General features: G+C 35.2%; 1 protein-coding gene across 2 annotated transcripts in view; it reads left to right on the top strand.

Moving 5' to 3' along the window:
* Nucleotides 1-23,964, top strand: part of LAMA2 (laminin subunit alpha 2) — a 603,226-nt gene that overhangs the window by 156,402 nt on the left and 422,860 nt on the right. For both annotated transcript variants that reach the window (XM_057311058.1, XM_057311057.1), the window contains exon 3: nucleotides 248-360. In XM_057311058.1, coding sequence (XP_057167041.1) covers nucleotides 248-360 — 113 coding nt within the window. The remainder of the gene's footprint in view (nucleotides 1-247; nucleotides 361-23,964) is intronic.

The following is a 23,964-nucleotide window of genomic DNA, read 5'->3' as shown; positions in this document are numbered from 1 at the left end:
CTTCTCTTACAGCCCAACTCTTGAGGCATTTCATGCTACCTTATAGAGTGCTATGAAAACGTTGGCATTAAATTAATTCTGTTGAAGATATGAATTGCTCTTTCTTTATATTATTTTGATGTTTGATATTCACAAGATGATGCTTTCAAGTTAGTTTTACTTCTCTCTTTAAAGAAACAGCTACAAATTCATTATATGATCCTTTTTTTTTTTTTGGTCCTTTTACATATTGCTACTGATTCAACAGAAAGACACCCGATTACAAATGCTATTGATGGAAAGAACACCTGGTGGCAGAGTCCCAGTATTAAGAATGGAATTGAATACCATTATGTGACAATTACACTGGATTTACAGCAGGTATAGTGTCTCTCTCTCTCTCTCTTCTTTTTTAAAATCATTTTCCACTTTTAAAGTTGTATCTTGGACTTACTATTTGTTTAGTTAGTAGTTCTTGGGTGAAAGGATACTTTTCTTATTGCCCTCTGTTATTAATACGAGGAACAAAGGGGTCTCTTCCTTTAGGATATTGTTATTTAGAAATATTTGGCATTTATTTTTAAAGCACAATAAAAATGATGTCCCATGAAGACTTTAGAACTGAATTAGGAGCTGGTTCTGTTTTGACTAATGAGAGTTAATGATGAAAATGTAGATCAACAAAATTTTACATAAAGAAAATATAATGGTGCCATTTTAACTTTTAAAATAATACAGCCCTCCTGCTCTGCTCATGGTGTGTGCTCTGAAAGGTTCTTGGATAACAGGGCTCTTGAGTAAATTGCCTCTCATTACTGAGAGTTGAACAAGCTGTGACAGTTGATTCTTAAATTAAACTTGGGCCACTAAACAAGGTAACAAGCCTTGTAGTTGTACAAAATTGATGTTGAAGTTATTAGAGTTTGTGTGGCAGAGGCCTGGGTGCCTTCTACACTTAATTTCTTTCTTCTTTCCATTCACAATATTCAGGTCAGGCTAAAGTTATTAATCAAGAATTACCATCACCCCAAATTATTGTGCTTGCAAATTGGATGGAATCTGGTAAAACTTTTCCATATTTTGCTGTTATTCCAAATACAGAAGCTAATTTAATTGACCAAAGGCTGAGACTGGGGACATTTAACTTAGATGACTTCTTTAACTTAGCCTGTTTCTCACTCCCTGGAATCAGTGTACAAAAGGCTCTCAGCCACTCCTCCCATGCCCAGTGGAGTCAGAGCAGCAAGGCATTGTGGGGTAAGTGAAGGTGGAATGGCCAAGATAGTTAGTGGCAGATGCTATGTATACACTGTAGATGACATGTTTCCACAGGTGCTCATAGTAGAGAGAAGCACCAGCCAATGGGGTTAGTCACATTCCCAGGGGACCAGATATGCACCAGCCATTTCACATATGGATGCTATTTGTCATCAACAGGAGTACAACCCCTCCCCCCCCCAGAGTTTGGGCCCACTTTTTGCCAAGGGAGACACACTCAGGAAACAAATTGCTGGCTGGTGAGTCTCACAGGAGACCCTCTTCTCACCCATCTAGGACAACTCAGGACCTTAGCAAGATGATGGCAAGGGCTCAGAGCTGCAGCTAAATTGCCAGCCAGCATGGCTTCATGTCTACCCATTCTAAGAGCTGAATGTTAGCCTTGAGTTAATGGCGTTTCTCAGGAAGTCTCAGAATACTATCAGGGAATAGCAGAGCAAAGTACAACACTAATCAATCACACAGTAGGTCAATGAAGACTTGTTAATGAATACCCTGAGGATCCTACCCTCAAAATGCACTTCATCCCTCTTCTGATAAAGACAGCTTGGTCCTTTATCCAGGCACCATGATTCTCCTCCTTTATGTGGTTAATGAAGGTCAGCCTTCCCAATCAGAAGTTAAGTCTACTGTCTGTTATCTTGTGCATCTTCTGGGATAGGGAATTAATAAATAGTGATGATCAATTTCTCTAGTTAACGCTCGAATTCTTTAAATTGTATGTGGAGCAAGAGTCAACTGTTAATATAATTTACCCAAATCACTTATATTACTCTTTGATCTCAACCACAGTATCATTAAACATAATAACATTTTTTTTCTTCTAATTTAAAACTGGATGGTCCAATTAGAAGTTTTTGTTAAATCGTTTCTGCATACCTATCATTTTTTAAGCATTTTCTTTTTTTCTTTTTTAAAAATTCCTTATTTAAATTCAATTTAATTAACATAACCTGTAATATTAGTTTCAGAGATATAATTTAGTGATTCTTAAGTTGCATACAACACCCAGTGCTTATTACTTCAAGTGCCTTCCGTAGTGCTCATCACACAAATACTCCATCCCCCACTTACCTCCCCTCTAGCAACCCTCAATTTGTGTCCTATAATTAAGAACCTCATGATTTGCCTCCTTCTCTGGTTTCATCTTACCTTATTTTTCCTTCCCTTCCCCTATGTTCATCTGTTTTATTTCTTAAATTCCACATGAGTGAAATCATATGGTATTTGTCTTTGACTGACTTATTTCACTTAGCATAATACCCTCTAGTTCAATCCATGTCATGGCAAATGGCAAAATTTCATTCTTTTTGATGGCTCAGTAACATTCCAGTGTGTGTGTGTATGTGTGTGTGTGTGTGTGTGCGCACACGCGCGCACACACGTATACTATATATACCATATCTTCTTTATCCACTCATGTATTGATGGAAATCAGGGCTCTTTCTATATTTTGACTACTGTGGACATTGCTGCTATAATATTGTGCTGCATGTGCCCCTTTGAATCATTATGTTTGTATCCTTGGTTAAATACCTAGTAGGGTAATTGCAGGGTCATAGGCTAGCTCTAATTTTAACATTTTGAGGAACCTGTGTACTGTTTTCTAGAGTGGATGCACCAGTTTGCATTCGCATCAAGAGTGCAAGAGGGTTCCCCTTTCTCCACGTCCTTGCCAACATCTGTTGTTTCCTGACTTGTTAATTTTAGCCATTTTGACAGTTGTGAGGTGGTATCTCTTTGTAGTTTTGATTCGTATTTCCCTTATGATGAGTGATAGTGAGCATATTGTCATGTGTCTGTTGGTAATTTGTATGTCTTCTTTGGAGAACTGTCTGTTAATGTCTTCTGCCCATTTCATGACTGGATTTTTTGTTTTTTGGGGTGTTCAGTTTGCTAAGTTCATTATAGATTTTGGATACTAGCCCTTTATCTGATAAGACATTTGGAAATATCTTCTCCCATTCCTTAGGCTGCCTTTTAGTTTTGTTGACTGTTTCCTTTGCTGTGCAGAAGCTTTTTATCTTGATGAAGTCCCAGTAGTTCATTTTTGCTTTTATTTCCCTTGCCTCCGGAGACATATCTACTAAGAAGTTGCTGCAGCCAACATCACAGAGGTTGCTGCCTGTGTTCTCCTCTAGGATTTTGATGGTTTCCTGTCTCACATTTAGGTCTTTCATCATTTTGAGTCTGTTTTTGAGTATGGTATAAGGAAGTGGTCCAATTTCATTCTTCTGCATGTGGCTGTCCAGTTTTCCCAACACCATTTGTTGAAGAGACTGTCTTTTTTTCAATTGGATATTCTTTCCTGCTTGTTCGAAGATGAGTTGACCATATAGTTGAGGGTCCATTTCTGGGTTCTTTATTCTGTTCCATTGATCTATGTGTCTGTTTTTGCGCCAGTACCATACTATCTCGATGATTACAGCTTTGTAATAGAGCTTAAAGTCTGGAATGGTGATTCCTCTAGCTTTGGTTTACTTTTTTCAAGATTGCTTTGGCTATTTGGGGTCTTTTGTGGTTCCATACAAATTTAAGGATTGTTTGTTCTAGTTCTGTGAAAAATGCTGGTGTTATTTTGATTGGGATTGCATTGAATATGTAGATTGCTTTCGGTAGTATAGACAATTTAACAGTGTTTGTTCTTCCAATCCATTAGCAAGGAATGTTTTTCCATTTCTTTGTGTCCTCTTTGATTTCTTTCCTACATGTTCTTTAGTTTTCAGAGTACAAATGTTTTACCTCTTTAGCTAGATTTCTTCCTAGATATCTTATTATTTTTGGTGCAGTTGTAGATGGGATCAATTCCTTCATTTCTGTTTCTGCTGCTCTATTATTGGAGTATAAGAAATGCAACAGATTTCTGTACATTAATTTTATATCCTGTAACTTTGCTGAATTCACATATCAGTTAAAGTTTTGATGGAGTCTTTTAGGTTTTCAACATAGACTGTCATGTCATCTGCAAAGAGTGAAAGTTTGACTTCTTCCTTGCTGGTTTGGATGCCTTTTATTTCTTTTTGCTGTCTGACTGTTGAGGCTAGGACTTCAAGTACTGTGTTGAACAACAGTGGTGAAAGTGGACATCCGTGTCACATGCCTGACCTTAGGGGAAAAGCTCTCAGTTTTTCCCCATTGAGAATGATATTTGCTGTAGGTCTTTTGTATATGGCCTTTATGATGTTGAGGTTTGTTCCTTCAATCTCTACTTTCTGGAGGGTTTTTATTAAGAAAGTATGCTGTATTCTATCAAATACTTTTTCTGCATCTATTGAGAGGATCGTATGATTCTTATCCTTTCTTTTATTAATATGGTGTATAATGTTGATTGATTTGCAGATTTCGAACAACCCCTGCAGCCCAGGAATAACCCACTTGATCATGGTGAATAATCCTTTTAATATACTGTTGGAACTGATTAGCTAGTATCTTGAGAGATTTTGCATCAGTGTTCATCAGGGATATTGGTCTGTAAATCTCCTTTTTAGTGGGTCTTTGGTTTTGAATCAAAGTAATGCTGGCCTTGTAGAATGAGTTTGGGAGTTTTCCTTCCATTTTTATTTTTTGGAATAGTTTCAGAATAATAGGTATTAATTCTTCTTTAAATGTTGATAGAATTCCCTTAGGAAGCCATGCAGCCCTGGACTCCTGTTGGTTGGGAGATTTTTGATTACTGATTCAATTTCTTTGCTCGTTATGCATCTGTTCAGATTTTCTATTTCATCCTGTTTTAGTTTTAGTAGTTTATATGTTTCTAGGAATTTATCCATTTCTTTTGGATTGCTCTGTTTGTTGGAATATAATTGTTCATAATATTCTCCTATAATTGTTTGTATTTCTATGGTATGGGTTGTGATCTCTCCTCTTTCACTCATGATTTTATTTGGGCCCTTTCTCTTTTCTTTTTGATAAGTCTGAAAGGGATTTATAAGTTTTGTTAATTCTTTCAAAGAGTCAGGTTCTAGTTTTTTTTTTTAATCTGTTCTGTTGTTTTTTTATTTCTATTTCATTTATTTCTGCTCTAATCTTTTTTTTTTTTAGATTTATTTATTTATTTATTTGACAGAGATAGAGACAGCCAGCAAGAGAGGGAACACAAGCGGGGGGCGGGGTGGGAGAGGAAGAAGCAGGCTCATAGAGGAGGAGCCTGATGTGGGGCTCGATCACATAACGCTGGGATCACGCCCTGAGCCGAAGGCAGACGCTTAACCGCTGTGCCACCCAGGCGCCCCTATTTCTGCTCTAATCTTAATTGTTCCCCTTCTTCTGCTGGTATTAGGCTTTATTTGCAGTTCTTTTTCCAGTCTCTTTACGTGTCAGGTTTGGTTGTGGATTTGAGACTTTTCTTGCTTCTTAAGGGGGGCCTGTATTGCTATATATGTCCCTTTTATCACCTCTTTTTTGCATCTCAAATGTTTTAGACCGCCCTGTTTTCATTTTCATTTGCTTCCGTGTATTTTAAAAAATTTGTTCTTTACTTTCCTCGTTGACCCATTCATTCTGTAGTACAGTGTTCTTTAACCTCCATGTATTTGTGGTCTTTCTAAATTTTTTCTTGTGGCTGACTTCAAGTTTCATAGCACTGTGGTCTGAAAATATGCATGGTATGATCTCAGTCTTTCCATACTGGTTGAGACCTGATTTATGACCCAGTATGTGATCTCTTCTGGAGAATGTTCCACAGGCACTCAAAAAGAACATATATTCTGTTGCTTTAGGATGAAATGCTCTGAATATATCTGTTAAGTCCATCTGGTTCAGTGTGCCATTCAAAGGCATTGTTTCCTTGTTGATCTTTTGCTTAGATGATTTTCCATTGCAGTGAATGGGGTGTTAAAGTCCCCTACTATTACTATATTATTATCAATGAGTTTCTTTAAGCTTGTTATTAATTGATCTATATATATGGCTGCTCCCAAGTTGGGGGCACAAATATTTACAATTTTTAGGTCTTCTTGTTGGGTAGACTCCTTTATTATGATATAGTACCCTTCTTCATCTCTTATTACAGTCTTTGGTTTAAAATCTAGTTTGCATAAGTATGGCTACTCCAGCTTTCTTTTGATGTCTGTTAGCATGATAGATGGTTCTACCCCTCACTTTGAACTGGAGATGTCTTTGAGTCTAAAATGAGTTTCTTGCAAGCAGCATATCAATGGGTCTTGTGTTTTTAATCCATTCTGATACGCTATGTGTTTTAATTGGAGCGTTTAGTCCATTTGCATTCAGAGTAATTATTGATAGATATGAATTTAGTGCCATTGTTATTACCTGTGAAGTTGCTGTTCCTGTAGATTGTCTCTGTTCCTTTCTAGTCTTTATTGCTTTTGGCCTCTCTTTCCTACTCATAAGGTCTTCTTTAATATTTCTTGCAGAGCTGGTTTAGTGTTCAGGAGCTCCTTTAGTTTTGCTCTTCTTGGAAACTCTGTCTCTCCTTCTATTCTGAATGACAGCCTTGCTGGATAAAGTATTCTTGGCTGCATATTTTTCACATGTAGCTTGTTGAATATATCATGCCACTCTCTTCTGCCCTGCCAAGTTTCTGTGGACAGATTTTATGCTAACCTTATATATCTACCCTTATAGTGTAAGGACCTTTTGTCCCTAGTTGCTTTCAGAATTATCTCTTTATCTCTGTATTTTGCAAGTTTCACTATGATACGTCTTGGTGTTGGCCTGTTATTGTTGATTTTTGAGGGGAGTTCTCTGTGTCTCTTGGACTTGAGTGCCTGTTACCTTTCCCAGATTAGGGACTTTCTTAGCTATAATTTGTGCAAATAGGCCTTCTGCTCCTTTTCTCACTCTTCTTCCTCTGGAATTCCTATGATATGGGTATTATTGCACTTTGTGGAATTGCTGAGTTCCCTAAGTCTATATCATGATCTAATAGTTTTCTTTCCCTCTTCTTTTCAGCTTCATTATTTTCCATAATTTTATCTTCTGTATCACCTATTTGTTCCTCTGATCCTTCCATCCTTATTGTGATTACATCTAACTGATTTTGCTTCTCACTTATACCATTTTTTTTTAAATTTCAGGCTGACTAGGTTTTAGGTCTTTTATCTCTGCACCAGGGTTTCTCTGGGCTCTTTTATGCTTCTTTCAAGCCCAACTAGTATTCTTATGACTGTTGTTCTAAATTCTTGTTCAGATATTTTGCTTATATCTCTTGAGCAAATCCCTGGCTGTGATTTCTTCTCGATCTCTCTTTTGGGGAGAATTCCTTCATCTTGTTATTATGTCTAGGTTTCTGTCTTTTGTGTGTTAAGAAAGCTTGTTATGTTTCCTTCTTCTGAGAGTAATACTATGTTAAGAAGGGGTCATACACTGTCCAGGGCCTGGAACTTCAGGAAGTGTTTCTGATATATGCTGTGTGCACTCTGCTGTTGTGTTTTGGCTGCTCTTTCCCACATGTCAGTCCTCTGCAGAATTCCTCCTTCCTCGTAGTGGGGAGTGTTTAGACCTTTAACTAGGTGTACTTTGATTTGTTACAGTAGGCCTGATTTAAAAACAAAACAAAACCTAATCTAAGAAAAGGAAAAGGAACAAAAAAGTGTGCAGACAAGCAAAAAACTATAAGCTTGATTCCAAAGGAAAAGAAAGAAGGAAAAAATAAAATAAAATAAAAAGAAGCATGATCCAAAAAATGAGAAAATAAACAAACCAACAAATGAGCAAAAAACTAAAAAAAAATAATTAACAAGAATAAATTACAAAATGCCAATAAAAAAGAAAGGAAGGAAGAAAAAAGGCAAGGAAAGAAAGCAAATTGGTCGTATTTCCACGTAAACTGAAGCTGATGCTTTAGTAGACTTGAAACGATCGGGGGTGTCTGTGTTGGTCTTCTGAGGATGAGGCCTGCTCCCTTGGCTCATAGTCAAACCTGCCCTGGTAGGTATGCTCCTGCTGGGCATAGAGGGCTGGGGTTTGGTGTAAGTGACTCCAGCCTCCCTGGAGGTGCTGTGTTTCTCTCTGAATTCCAGCCATGCCGGTGGGCTGAGGGGTGGTGGTGGTGGTGGTGGAAGATGGTATCACCCTGCCCCTCTCATTGCTGGGGAGTGGAACTTATGTCCAGGGAGGGGAACTTGCAACCACCAGTGTTCGGGGAGCCCCTCACAGAAAACCAATCGATCTTCCTTCCTTCCTGTGTCCCAGGCTTTTTTCAGGTCCTTGCCCTCAAACTGTCTGTGCCCAGGTTATTGGCTCACCTAGTGCCATAGTTCTCCTGTGTTTTCTCTCTAAATGGTGGCTGGGATTCAAAACAACAAATCTTATAGGACCTAGCAAGGTGCAGACCCACTCCCCTCCCCCAGCAATGCACCAGGCACCATTCTGTCCCAGAAAAGAAGTTGCATGGTCACCCAGGTGCCTGATCTATGGTAAAGCACAGCAAAAAGCTGCGACTAGGTTATCTGCCCTTTGGGTGTGCCTCTGTCCCCTGCTGTAGAACTGCTGCCCAGTGCCTTCAGGCAGGTCTTTTGTCCTTGGAGAGGCAAATACGCTCCTTCAAATGTACTCCAGGAAGGGGAACATTCTCTCCCAGTGTGACCCAGGGGATCCCCACACCATGGTGTCTTGCAGGAACCCTGTGTGCTGATCTCCTTCCCAATTTCTCCCTCTATCCCTGACTTCTTTCCAAGAAAATGTCTCCTTCCTCACCCTTACAGCACCGCAGCTTTTCTCTCCCCCGATTCACATCCCTGAACCTCACATCTGCCACATTCTCTCCCTCCAGTTGGGCAGATTGTGTTCTTAATCTTCAGATCAGTTTCCTAGTTCAAAATGATTTGATGTTGATTTGGCTGTGTTGGGGAGTGAGGCCCCTACTACTATGCCATCTTAAGCTGACCAAAAGCACTTCTTTATTATTTTAAAAATAAACAGCCACCATTGAATTTCCTTGATCAAATCTTTATAAATTACACTGGGAAATTCCTTTTACATTTTAACATTCTAGATGACTACTAAAAAAAACAAAACAAAAAAAAAACCAGAAAAACAATTTATTGAGAAGATAATGGCTACTTATTTTATACATAGATCGTTTTCAGATTTTTATTACTGAGGGATTATTAACTTTTCCCAATTCTGTTATTTACTCACAACATATCTTGACCAAGTAATTTAATCATGCTGTGCCCCAATTTCTAGATTAGCATAATAAATATTACAATGTCATGGCAAGAAATTTGAAGTGATGATAATAGCAAAATAGCAGTTTTGTGTATTGTGAGGTCCTGGTATCAGGATAAACTTGAAGAGTACTTTTACTGCACCAATTTGTATGCAAAAATCTATATGATGGCAAAGAAAAACATACATTAATTTAGAAGACAAAATTAGGGACTTGAAATTTAATAAGATATCCAAAATATCCCCTTTTAGCTCCTTTCTAACCAGATTTTTACCACAATATGTGTTATATCTGATCTCGGTTTATGACTTAAAAAAAAAAGGCCTCTCTCCCTTTGATTTATTTAGAAAGAAAGCTAATTGGCGGCAAGTGGGATCAGACACAGAGGGGCACCTTTTTAATAGACTTTGTTAACATCTTCATTCCTGGGTAATCCAGGTGTGTCATGAAATTAGTTATGCCCATGTGTAGGAATCTCCTTCACTTTAATAAACAATTCATTTCTCTTCCTGGTCTATCCTCCAAAACTAAAAATGCATTTGTCAAGAAAGATTGTCGTACAGCTACAGAGATCTTAACCTAAATACTTTATTCATTTATCTTATAGAGACATATTTAGTGAATTAGGTTAACATTGTTAAATAAGGCTTGGAAAGAGGTTGAATTAGCATTTCTCTGCAAGTACTATACTTTTAGAATCTATGTGAGTAGCATAGAAACATTTTCTCTAAACTGTTAATGAAATGATTGAACACTTTTATAATAGTAAAGCATGAAATATATTGAAGTATTTCAGTACTTTCAATTTTTCATATATTCATTATTTGTTGTTTAAACGTAATAAGATGGGGCACCTGGGTGGCTCAGTCAGTTAAGTGGCCAACTCTTGATTTTGGCTCAGGTCATGATCTCAGGATCTTGGGATTGAGGCCTGTATCAGGCTCCCTGCTTAGTAGGGAGTTTGCTTAAGAATTCTGCTCCTCCCCTGCTCATACTATTTCTCTCTGTCTCCTTCAAAAAACAAACAAACAAAAACAAAAACAAAAACAAAACAAAAAAACACAAAAAAAACTTTAAAAAAGAAACATAATAAGGATTATCAGATTTTCAATCTCAAAGGAAGATTGTTATTCTTTCATTGCATATTCTTTCCTGACATTCTTTTCACTCATTCCTATTAAAAGAATCTGTTGTTCTTTAGCTTAGAAAACGTTAGCTCTGCTTATTAAAGCATGAAAAAGGAAAAAATGAGCTAGATACAGTTGGTAATTCATTATTCAAGAGGTTGAAAGGAGTGTAAATGACTTACATTTAATATCTCATTACCTAAATAAGCAAAGGAGACATACACATGCAATATCTAAAAAAGCTATACAAGGTTTAAATAGTGTTGGTTGGAGTTGCTTCTATTCAACACAGTAAGGGTTTCCTCCTGGAGACAGATCTCTACAAAGGCATTGGCCCTTGGATTGGTGATCAGATGTTTATTTTCCTACAGTCCCACTCCATTTGGAGTCCTTGAAGACAGAGGCTTCTGTTTATTCCCTCATGGACATTGGCATTTAGCAAGAACTCAGGACATTTGATGGAAGAATTGTCCATGGCTGCTCTTCAAATCACTGAAGTTTTTTCTTAGTAGTATATGGGTCACTGCTAAATTGGTGAATACAAAACTAGCTGTAGAGGAGATTATAATCTACACATTCAAGATGCCCTACGTGGATACATCTTGTTTAGTATAACAGAATATAATTAAAATCACTGTTCCTTACCTACTTCAGGTTTTTTTCTTTTAAGATCACTGATTCAATGTCACAAGCAGGATCTATGATTTATTAGAAAATGTGTTCTTCCTCTAAATGAATTTTTGCTGACCTTTTAATCATTAATGAAGGTGACAACCAGCTTTAGTGTCTATATTTTGCGGAACATTAGTACTAATTGTCTCCACTTTAGTCTACATTCAACACTGCAGTCACACCGATCTTATTAGTACAAAATCAGATTATATTACTCCTTCCACTAAAGCTCTCCAATGGCTTTCCATCCCACACAGTGGGAAAAGCACAACGACTCATGAGGATTTATAGGATCTTTACTTCACCCTGTTTCATCTCTGGACTCATCTCCCCTCTTCAGTTGCCTTGCTGGTGTCCTATCAGGTCTTAAGGGTCTCTTTGTACTTGCAGTTCCTGACTCAGGGCCTTTGCACTTACTGTCCCTCTGTCTGGAATTATTTTCCCCAGTTTACATTTAACCTTTTTCCTCACTTCCTTTGGTTATTATTCAAGTGCCACCTTCTTAGCGAGAACTTCCGTGATAATACTATTTAAAATTGCAAACTCCTCTCCACTTCCTAACCCATTTCCTTGCTATATCTTTTTCTCCATAAAATATATTGCAGCCTAACTTACTATGTATAGATTATATGTAAATGTTTAATGTTGTTTACCTCACCTTCCTAAATACAGTTTTCATGGGAGTGGATATATTTGTCTTTTTTTAATTGCCATGTTCTAAGCACTTAGAATAGTGCCCAGCATATGAGGCACTCAATAAATTTATGCTAAATGAATAAATGATTAAATGAATGAACAGTGCAAAACAACCCATGAGGTAAGACTCTTATTAAAGCTTAAAATTAAACAAAGGATGAGGTAACCTCATTGTGATGTTATGATAAAATATGCTGTACGTATTTTAATTTGTGGATTTTTTTTAAGTCTCAGGCTGAATAACACCTAGTAAATTTTCTCACTAACCCTTTTTCCATATTCTAAACTTCAGTCATATTTGTCACCCTGTATGACTTTACCATATTTATAGCTTTATGTAGGAAAAGCACGTTTTAATCAATTTAGCTATTCCGTTGTGTCAGAGAAGTCTAGGACTATAATTATTTAAATTGATATTTTATTATTTCTTAGTGAAAATGAAAAAGTGGATGTAAAAAGGGGGGAAACCTACCATGATGGATTAAATAAGAGTATAGACATAGGATATATGTATTTTGATATATGCTGACAAAATACATTCTAGCAACATCACGGTAATGGGAACTTTTGGAGATATAGATCCTATTTCTGGAAGTTTCAAGTTGACTGCCCTGGAAAATGGGTCTTGAAACTAGGGAATAAGAGACTTGTTTATTTAAAAACAGGAATAATAATACATAAGGAAGATATCTGTTAAAAATCTGTGGGAAAAGATCTGTTAAAATTTTGAAATCATACTAATTCTGTTATGGAAAGTCTGAACATAAATGCCTAAAATAGACTGAATGTGGGCAGTTTTTCACAGCTGTCTGATGGCTTCCACACATAAAACACAACTGCATTTCATCATGTTGGTCTTTATTGTGTATTCTCTCATTTTATTCTCAGAGTCTAAGTTCATATATATATATGTATATATATATATATATATATATGTTTTTACTTTATACGTTTTTACTTTATATATATATATATATATAAAGTCTGTTTGATGTACTTTATATACTTACACTTTATATATAAAATATATGTTACAAACTATATATATGATTATGCCTATATATGTTTACATATTACATACACATATATTATATTTTTTTAGATCTTGGCTACATAATTAAGTTATATGATAGCCTGTGTGTTTTAGTTCATAGATAATACATTTTCTCAATATGACCCTGAGTCTCTAAAATACAAAAATGGCAGGAAGGATGAGATGGGGCTAAGTAGAAAGGAGTAGGTATAATTGTACTCAAGCTCCATTTCCTGACATATCACTTATCAGTTCATTTGTCTTTGGTAAATTCCCCCATATTTATGCTCCTCAATTTGGTCACGTGTAGAATGGAGCTAATAGTACCACTTCTTTCAGAAGAAGAGTGTTATAAGGATAAAGTGAGGTAAATTAGGCAAATAGTCCAGCACACTGCTGCACATTACATTACTTGATACTCAGTAGATATTAGTTCCTGGGTGTCTCCTGAAAGTAATACTAGGGGCGCCTGGGTGGTTTAGTCAGTTGAGCGTCTGCTTTCAGCTCAGGTCATGATCTCAGGGTCCTGGGATTGAGCCCCACTTCAGGCTCTTTGCTCAGCAAGGAGCCTGCTTCTCCCTCTCCCTCTGCCATTCCCCTGCTTCTACACTCTGTCTCTCTGTCAAATCAATCAATCCATCTTAAAAAAAAAAGTAATGCTAAGCAGAGAACAAATGGGCTGGAGTTATAATGGAAGTGATGTAAGAAAGTAAAAAAAAGCTAGTTTAAGCTCAAAAGCAGTTTAATTACTGAGATATTTACATGATACCTAGAGTTTTACTTGGCATATAACTTATTGTATTTAAAAACAGTAATTTGTGAAAATTAATATTTATATAGAGAAAACCTAAAAAGTGTCATTTGGACATTGAGACTCTTTTATGACACTTTCTGTACTATTTTGTTGTGATTATATCCTCTTGGTTACTTGAATATTTAATAATTAAGAAGTCATCTTATTCATTACTAGTATGCTCTTTACTTAAAAGTTTTTTCCATCTGGTATTATTTTATTTATATCAACTTCAATTTGTTATTTGTGGGATTTTAAAAAATCTTTTTACTAAAACAAATTTTAAAAATCTTTTGATTAATTTCAAATTTGCTGCCACCTTCCATTTTAGATATGGTTTTCTTATAAACAGCATGTAGATGAGTTCTGACATTTTATCTAGTCTGACAATGTCTTTCTAAAAACATTTATTTTCCATGTATATGTATGTGTCTAACAGGTTTATCAAAGTGAAGCATGTACACAAAAGAGTTGACAAATCCTAAGCGAAAAGCTTGGTGTATTTTCACAAAGTGAATCTCCCTAAGTATTGCCTTGATCAAGATAACCAGCAACCCAGACACAACCCTCATGCTTTCTCTAAGTCCTTCTTTCCCCTCTCCCCCTAAAGACGATGAGTGCTCTAACTTCTGTTCAACAGTGATGCCATTTGGCCCCCAGAGTTTTCTGTGTGGATAGGGTGTTGGTTACAGATCAATAGCTATAATATATCAAAAGCCTCTTCAGAGTTTTCTTATTTTCTCTGTTGAGTTGGGCTTTTCAATAAATTCATCCATATTTCCTATATTTTCAAATGTATTAGCATGAAGTTGTGAATGATATACTGTTATTACTGTTCAATATATAAATGATCTGTACTGATGCTCTTTTTTTTTGTTAGAGACATTGTTTTGAAAACTTTTTGTCCTTGACAGCTTTAACAGGTTTTTATAATTTTATTAATCTTTTCAAGTAGTCAATTTTTGATTATTGTGTTGAATATTGTACTGAAATCTGCTTTAATATGTCTTTTTTTAATTTCTAATTTTTTTTTTTGGATTTTAGATAACTTTTTTCTATCTTCTTGAATAAGTTCCTAAAGTATCAATATTTTAGCCTTCCTTATTTCCAAATATTTTTATTTACGTACATATTTGCCCATGCGCATGATTTTAGTTGTATAAGATTCATTATGTTGCATTTTTCATTATCATGTATTTAAAAATATTTCCATTTCCATTGTCATTTCTCTGTGACTTATGGGTTATCTAGAAGTGAAGTGCTTCATTTCCCAACTATTGAATATTTTTCTCATTTTTTTGTTTTTGTTTCTATTTTTTCTCAATTTTATTGTGGTCATTATATTTTCAATTCTTTGAGACTCAGTTTTTTGAGTCTTGTTTTCATCTACCATATATGGTCAGCAGCTTTTGCATGGTTGGGAAGAATGTGGATTCTGGAGTTGTTGGCTGCAGTGTTATAAATACATCAGTGAGGTATGTATGTCTTTGTAAATATATATTGAGACTATTTTGTTAGGAGCATTCAGATTTAGGATTGGAGCTGTATTAATCCTTTTCCATACTATTGCTAGCAATAATTCTATCCTTAAGGGTTACTTTTGTAGCTTCACTTGCTTTTGTTCTGTTAGTGTTTGCATAATATAGTTTTTTCCATCCCTCTTGGTATCTTTGTACTTAAGGAGTGTCTTTTGTGAGCATTATGTAGTTGAATTGTTTATTTAACCAGTTAGACAATTGTTGTCTTTAAATTTGATATTTAATTTATTTATGTTTACTGTTACTGCTGATATTTGGGTTCAAAGTGCCATATTCCCATTTTTTTTCTATTTGTCTTTTGTTAATTTTTTTCTGCCTTCTCTTCTTTTGAATATTAAAGATTTTCCCCCATTTAATCATTCTATTTCTCCTCTCATTAACTTGTATTCTATGTAGTCTTTATTACTGATTACCGTAAATATTATAGCACTCATCCTTGATTCATTAGAACTTGCTGTAAATTGGTATGTTCATCACTTCCCAGACAGGGCAAGACTTTGTAACACTTCATCTCCACATTGTCCACCCTACCACATCCCTTCATCAGGAGATTTTGTCCTGTTGTGTTAATTCTATATATATATATATTAAGCTCCATAAGAAGTAAATATTAATGTCATAACAGGCAGTTTTCATTTAATTTTGAACATGTTTGACTTTCTCTGTTTATTTACTCTTAGTGTACTTCCCTCTGAGGTAATTTCTCTTCTGCTTTTTTTGTTTGTTTGTTTAATGGAAGAGTTGCTGGTGACAAATTCTCAATTTTTTTTTTCCTGACCGCCCTTATTTTTACTTTATTTTTGATTCTTATTCTTTGTTACAAATAAAATTTTTATTTGAAAGTTATTTTCTTTTATCACTTTAAAGATTTCATTCCATTATTCCCGGGCTTTCATAATTTTTGTTGCGAAGTCAGTTAAATTCTTGTTGCTCCTCCTTTCAAAGAAAGGTGCCTTTTTCCTTTGTCTCCTTTGAAGATTTCATTTCTTTGACTCTGGTGTTCAGGAATTGACTACAATGTCTAGGAATATGAATACTGGTTGGGATTCAAAAACTTTTGAATTCTATGGGTTGATGCCTTTCACTGGTTTGGGAAAATTCCCAGCCAATATTTCCTCACATGTTGTAACTGTCTACTTTCCCTCTCCTATTTCTGAAACTCCAGTTGCAGATATGTTAGGCTTTACATCATGTCCATTATGTATTCTATGCTTTAATTTCCCCCCCCCCTTCTCTTCAGGCTTCTTTATACATTTTCTGGTAACCTTTTTCAGTATACTTAGTCCTTTCTTCTGTTGGATATAATCTATTAAACGCTAAACCCTCAATTTGCTAAATTCTTAATTTCAGTAATTCTGTTTTTCCGTTCTGGAATTTCCATTTTATACATTTAAAAAATAGACTTCAAACTACTTCTTCATTTATTCATCAGGAAGACATTAATCACAGTTATTTTTAATTATATGTGTGATAACTACATGTGAAACATCTGTGAGTTGCTATTGTCTTTTTCTTCTTGGTTTATTGATTCATGGAAAATTTGCTAGTTTTTTAATTATTAAATAATGCTCATTGTATCTGAAAATCTGTAAAAGTTCTCTTCAACTGATTTATTTTTATTCTGGCAAGAGAATAGAGCCATCTTGCCTTGATTCAATCAGCTATTAATGTTTTGTGATTTGAGCAGGGATTTTGATGGCTGTTTCTGGTTTGACCTTATTTCTAGGTAAACCTTCAGGGGTCCCAACAGACAGCCCTCTCGGCTGACTCTGAACTCCAGATTTTGTCTTCTCAGCTCTATGAGATTTCCCAAAGGTCTGCTTAGCATTTCACTTCCTATGAATTCATTTTTGCATGGTATTTATCTTCTGGCTCCTTTACCACTTAATTTGGTAGATCTCTTAAAGGCAAAAGCTGAGGAAAAAGTAGGAATCATTTTTCTATGGCTTATGACCCTTCACATCCTAGTTTCACAGTTTTCTAAGGCTCCTGACTTCATAGCTCTGAACTCCAGTGTTCATTTTCTCAGCCTGTGAGATTGATGAAAACCCTGGAATGTAGCTTTGTCTATGAGCTTCTATTCACTTTTCAGTAAATCAGTGAATACCCTGGGAGGAAAATGGCCAGCTCTTTCTGATGTGTATCCTTTTAATCAACTCTGACTGCCTTTGTTGCTCTCTGATGCCTTCAAAAAACTATTTTTGGTATTTTACTCAGCATTTATAGTGTTTCTCTTTGAGATAAAATAGAAAATTTGTCTCTTTAATTTATGGGTTTAAAAACAAAAATCGGAATGTATTATCTAATAAGAATTATTTTTTGTATATGAATTTAAGAAACAGTGTCAATTATTGCTTTAATATTAAATATACTAATTATTGGGATATTTTGGTGGATTATAAAAAAAGTAAGAAAATATATTTAAGATTGAGATCATCCTGGAAAAGCTGGGATACATGAATATGTCAACGAAAGTAGTCCTACACAAAGTAGGTACAATCTCAAGTAAGAAGCACCATCCCTTTATAGAATCTAACTGGAAAAATATATAAATAAAATAATTTAATGATGCATTTGAAAAAATGTTAATTGACCAATTGCTACTTGATGCTCACTGTTTTTAGCCTGGACATCTGGCCATGAAGGAGACAGGAAGCCTTGTTTTTCATGATTTTATATTCTAATTGTGGGGAGCTATGGTGGTTTCCTGGGGTGACAGGAGAGACATGGAAAAGTAGGTAAATAATTACAATAGTGAAAGCATCATGAAAAAAAAGCCAGAATAATACAATAGAAAATGATAAAAGTAGCTGCTTTATTTGTGTGTTCTGTCTATACATTTTTCAGAAAGTGATATTTGAGCTGAGAATTGAATAACAAAAAGTGCCAGTCATGGAAGAAGCTGAGCAAACTATATATCTGGCCAGAATAAAGTTGGTGTGGTGAGGAATGGAAAGAAGGCCTATGTGGCTAGAATGTCGTGATCAAGAGTGAAAGTTACGATGACATGATGATTCCAAGGTATCCAGATTTAGTTAGTTCCTGTAGGGAGTAGTCAGTCCTGATAATGAGTTAGATTTAATTCTGAGTATAATAGGAGACCTACAGTGGGATTTAAGTCAGGAGTAATATGATTTCATTTATTTTGATAGAAATATTATTTTGCCTGATAAATGGAGGATGATTGCAGTGAAACAAGTGGGAACCGAGGTGGCAGTTAGGAAAGCACTGAAGTACTCTAGCCAAGAGACAGAGGTGACTTGGATTATGGTGGGGACAGAAGACAGACAGAGATGGACAGAAGTCATAGGTTGAGATTTACAGTAGAGGTTGATATGGCCAGAGTTGATGTGTAGAGAGTGGGGCAGAGATGTTGACTCCTAGGATTTTGGCCTGAAGAAATGTATTTTACCAAGATTTTCTGGACAGAAGGAGGAGCAGGATGGGGATGCTATGTAGTAAATAAGGGCTCTGTAACATGCTTCATTTGAAATGTACATTATCTCTCAAAGTGGGAACATTAAAGAGACAATTGGATGTGTAAGTCTGGAGTTTACTGGAGAGACCAGAAGTAATGATATGAATTTGGATATCACTGGCAAAGAAATTAAATTTAACACGAAGGCCTTGTTTAAAATCACCTGGAAAGGAAGTGTTGAGTTAAAAGGATGTGCTGAACTTGAATCGTGGGCACTTCAGATTTAGAGGTGACTGTAATAGAGAGGAGAGGAAGGTAGAGTCAGAGAAGCCAAGATAAAATCTATTAAGAAAGAGGGAGTGATCAGCTGCGGTGGTGTAGCTGCTGAGAGGGATGAGTTAAAGAACTCGGATATTGGAAATATCAGGAATATAGAAAAAAATATTAAATTTCAATGAATGACAGTCTTTTAAGAGATCCTTAATAAAAGGTGAATGGCTCCAAACACAGATTTAATTTGGAAACTCCCACCATAGCAACACCTATTAGTGTTCAGTTTATTTATTTAAATATGCACATATTGATATTGTAATTTTTGAATTAAGGTAACAGCTAATAAAACTGTACAGAAAAAAAATTGTAGCATCCTTTACTCATTAGCCAGGTCGTGTCTAAATATTAAAAGTAATATATTCCCTGTCAAAATACCTCAGTTTTGTTTGCTTTTACAAGTATTTTAATGTGACTTTTCAGCCAAGTGTGTTGTCAGAAGATTATGGTAGATTAATCTCAAATTAGCCGAAACAATAAACTCAACTAAGAAAAATCAGCCTTGTAATGTACTACAGTCAGGAAAATCAGTCCAAAACACTAATGAGCAGTTGCCTCTCTGCATTGAGTTATTATGATTATATTAATTTAATAAGTCAGTTTGGGAAGCAATGATGAATAATCTTCAAAATACAGAGTAAATACTTAATTTAGCTGTCTGCTTCATAGAATTCACTTTTTCTGTCCTAAAATCTTATAGTTGTGGACTGGAATATGTGATTTTCTCTGTAATATTATTTAAATACCATTTCCAGTTTTGCTTCATCATCTTCCTCACTGTCACCTACCCTCAATTAATTCATTTCACATGATAAGCTTTTCCATTCATCAATGTGGAGAATAATTTATTTAATTGTTCTGAAACTATGGAAATGTTTATAAAATGAAATAGAAAAATCAAGAAATGGAGTAAGGAAGTAAAAAGATATTTTCTACTGATTTTGGAATACACTCAAGATAATTAAACTAGCCATAAAATAGGTTCTAACCTAAGATTACCATTTACTTTATTTTATTATAGTATGCATGACTGAGGCCTCACAGAATTTTTTTTTCATAAATTATATAACATCCTGACGTCATGATTAGCATGCCTCCACCTACCATTAGGAGACTTCAAGCGGACCTGTCCCCATTTTATATATATAATGAGATAAATATGGATATATACCAGAAACAGAGGAGAAGATATTGAGTAGGTGTGTGTCTTAGTCCATTCGGGCTGCTATAACAGAAGATCACAGACGGGTTGCTTATAAACAACAGAAATTTATTTCTCACGATTCTGGTGGCAGGAAGTCTGAGACTTCTCATTATAGCCTCACATGCCAGAAGGGACTAGGGAGCTCTGTGAGGTCTCTTTTATAGGGCACTAATCCCAATCATGTGGACTCTGACTTCGTGACCTAATCACATCCAAACTCTCCACTTCATAGTGCTATCACCTTGGGAATTGGGATTTCAGTGTATGAATTTGGTGGAGGGCAATGGACACAAACAGACTACAGCAGTGGGTTACTCTTTTGGATTATGGGATCTAGATATCCTCTGTAATACATAGTACCCTATATATCTTTCTTTTAAGAGAACCTCCTAGGGCTTCCTAATTCATGCCTGAAAAAGTTACCATTTTGTTACATTGTCTTTTGATATGTCAGAAAGGTTCTCTTTCTGAAAGCTGCTGTTTTCATTTCTATCATTGTACTCTATGACAATCAACATAATGTTTTTCACTTTCTTTAAGAAGAGACTCTGTGTTCCTGAGTTACATTTCATCAACGATTATCTTTTCCCCCCCCCCCCTTAAACTCAAGCAGTATTTAACACTTTGGGCTATATTTTCACTTATGGTCAGCCTCTCAGACTATACTATGGTTCATTTTTCTTAAGTTGCAGTAAAATCCACATAACATGAAATTTATCATCTTGACCATTTTTAAGTTTATAGTTCATCACCACCATCCAGCTCCAGGACTTTTTTCATCTTACATAACTGAAATTCTGAACCGTTAAACAATAGCTTCCCATTCGGCCCTCCTCCCAGCCCCTGGCAGCCACCATCCTACCTTTGGTCTCTACGAATTTGACTACATATGTCCTATAAGTTAAATCATACAATATTTGTCTTTTTGTGACTGGGTTTTTCACATAGCATAACATCCTCAAGGTTCATGCATGTTGTAGCATGTGTTGGAATTTCCTTCCCTTTTAGGCCTGAATAATAGTCCTTTGTTGTATATACCACATTTTCTTATCCATTCATCCATCTATGGATACTTGGGTTGCTTCCACATTTTGGGTATTGTGAAAAATGCTGCCATGAACAAAGGTGTATGAAAATCTATTTGAGTCTCCGCTTTTGTTTCTTTTGGGGTATAAACCCAGAATGGAATTGCTAGATCATACACTAATTCAGTTGGTAATTTTTTGAGGAGCAGTTTTCCATAGGAGCTCACCATTTTACATTCCTACCGACAGTGCTTAAAGATTCCAATTTTTGTGCACCCTCACCAAGACTTGTTATTTTCCGCCCCCCCTTTTCTTTTTGATAGATGACATCCTAATGGGTGTGAGGTGGTAATGGTTCAGATTTTCTTTTGTAATAACTTAGACCATATGATGTCAGAAAGATAGTGGTAATGAATGCCCATGTAAAATTTGAGACCTAGAAACATGACAGGTACAAGAATTACATTAAAGGAAGTTAAATCCTGAATAATTTTGCTCAACTTGCTAAAATGACTCATCAGCAAAAGGCCAGTGATAACTTAGAGAGTCAGGAAATGAACGGTTTTATTTTTTATTTGTATAAATTATGGTTTTTATAATATAAATCATATAATTATGCAGAACACATATTTAGAAATATATCACAGGTACTTTTATTTCTAGGGAGTTAACTACTGGCACTTTTTGAAAATCTGTTTTGTCTTGAGCACTAGGCAAAATGTTTTACATGAATCATCTTATGGGTTTTTTTTTTTTTTAACTCTGTGAGAAAGATATTATTACAGATGATAACATTTTGCATCAAGGAGATTTAACAACTTGATCTGGCAAGTAATAGAGTCATAGTCCAAATTCAGTTCTTTTTGATTTCAGAGCCTGCTGTCTATACTCCAAATAAACATCCATGCAATTTAGAACTAACGCCATACCTGAACCTTGGGAGTAATTAAAAGCATCAAGGCTTCTCTGTATACAGTATACGTTGTATATGTGTGTGTGTGTGTGTGTGTGTGTGTATTCTCTATATACATTGGCATATATAATGGCATGTATACATGCCAATAATTGTGATAATCTCACTAAAAACAGGAGCACATTAATATAAAAGAATGTTAACTTTAAAAATGCTACCTTCAAATTAAACTTAGGATTTACCAAAAATACTGCTAACCTCTGATATATACGTGTAGATATAACTTGAAATATTGAGTTGACTATTTAAATGTCTGTGTTTTTTATCTTTTCAAAATGTTTTGGAGAGAGTTGTTATATTATTAAATGCTATTTATTGGACAATTTAAGTACTTTTAATGAATCATGCAGAATTTGTGGGTCTTTGATAAGAAAATTCTTTGGGCAATTACAATAGACTAAACATTCTAGAAGATTTGAGAAAGATCATCATTGATCCAACTTGGTCAAAGTAATTTGCAGAAGTTTAGATTCCTGTTTCTTCATTTTTAGTATGATTTAGTAGATTTTCCTAAGGAAGGGCTTTTAAACTTTTCTTAAGTAATTACAATACAAGCCTACCTTCCATATCAACATAACTTTTAAAGTCCTTATTACTTAAAGACATTAAATAGTATTCTATACTCAAACTTTTACAAAAGAAACATTTCTGAAGACATAGAAAATAAACATGATATTTTAAACACAAGAAATTACATGTTTTTTATATTGTTCTTAAATGTAGAAAATGAAAGTCAAGGTGCTAAAACAACTTGCTGGAAAAAATGATTTATTATTAACTTGTTTACTCTCTATGTCAAATATCTGGGGTTTTTGAAAGTCTTATATTTCAGTCAAAATATTCCTAAAAAGATAGAACTTTGACAAAATAGTATTTTATACTTGAAATGAGATTTGTACTGGATGGTTGGATTAAAAGCCATCATTTCATATCATACTATTTAAGTGTAGAAATATGTAAGAGTTCTTGGTTATTCCTTCACACATTTTCATTACTTTTTGAGAATCTGTGTGGTGACTGGCATACAGTAGGTGCCCAATAAATAGCCGTTGAATCAATGGACAGTTTTGCTGAATCTGTCTGTTTCTGAGCTTTCTTCTTTGTGTTGCTGACATTGCTTTCTTAATTATATTATTTTCTTCCTCTATAATAGGATTATGTAAATTATTTCTCATTCAGGAATAGCATAAATGGCTAATCCAACCTCCGAGACTTAGCTTTTCAGTAATCTAAATTTTATAAACATCCAATAAAATTAGGATGCAATGTGTCACTTTTCCAGTTGGAGCCTACTTTGTAAAAAGGTTCAGTTTTAACAAAAAACACTTGTGACTTGGGTGTTGAGTTTGAGAAGTTCTTTATAGATTTTGGATATTAGTCCTTTATCTGATAAGACATTCAGAAATATCTTCTCTCATTCCATAGGTTGCCTTTTGGTTTTGTTGACTGTTTCCTTTGTTATATAAAAGCTTTTTATCATGATAAAGTCCCAATAGTACATTTTTGCTTTTCTTTCTCTTGCCATAAGAGACACTGAACTCTAGGAAACAAACTGAGAGTTGCTGGAGGGGAGGTGGGTAGGGGGAAGGGATAACTGGGTGATGGGCATTAAGGAGGGCACTTGATATAATGAGAACTGGCTGTTATATGCAACTGATGAGTCACTAAATTCTACCACTAAAAGTGAAAAAAAAACAAAAAACACTTGTATCTATTGATTATATAATGTGGGGATTCTTTTTTAAGAATGCAGTTACAGCAGAT

This window comes from Ursus arctos, unplaced genomic scaffold, assembly GCF_023065955.2.
Source record: "Ursus arctos isolate Adak ecotype North America unplaced genomic scaffold, UrsArc2.0 scaffold_13, whole genome shotgun sequence".
NCBI classification, from domain to species: Eukaryota; Metazoa; Chordata; class Mammalia; order Carnivora; family Ursidae; genus Ursus; species Ursus arctos.
The sequence above is the reverse complement of the archived record's forward strand: the minus strand, read 5'-3'. Positions and strand labels throughout refer to the sequence as shown.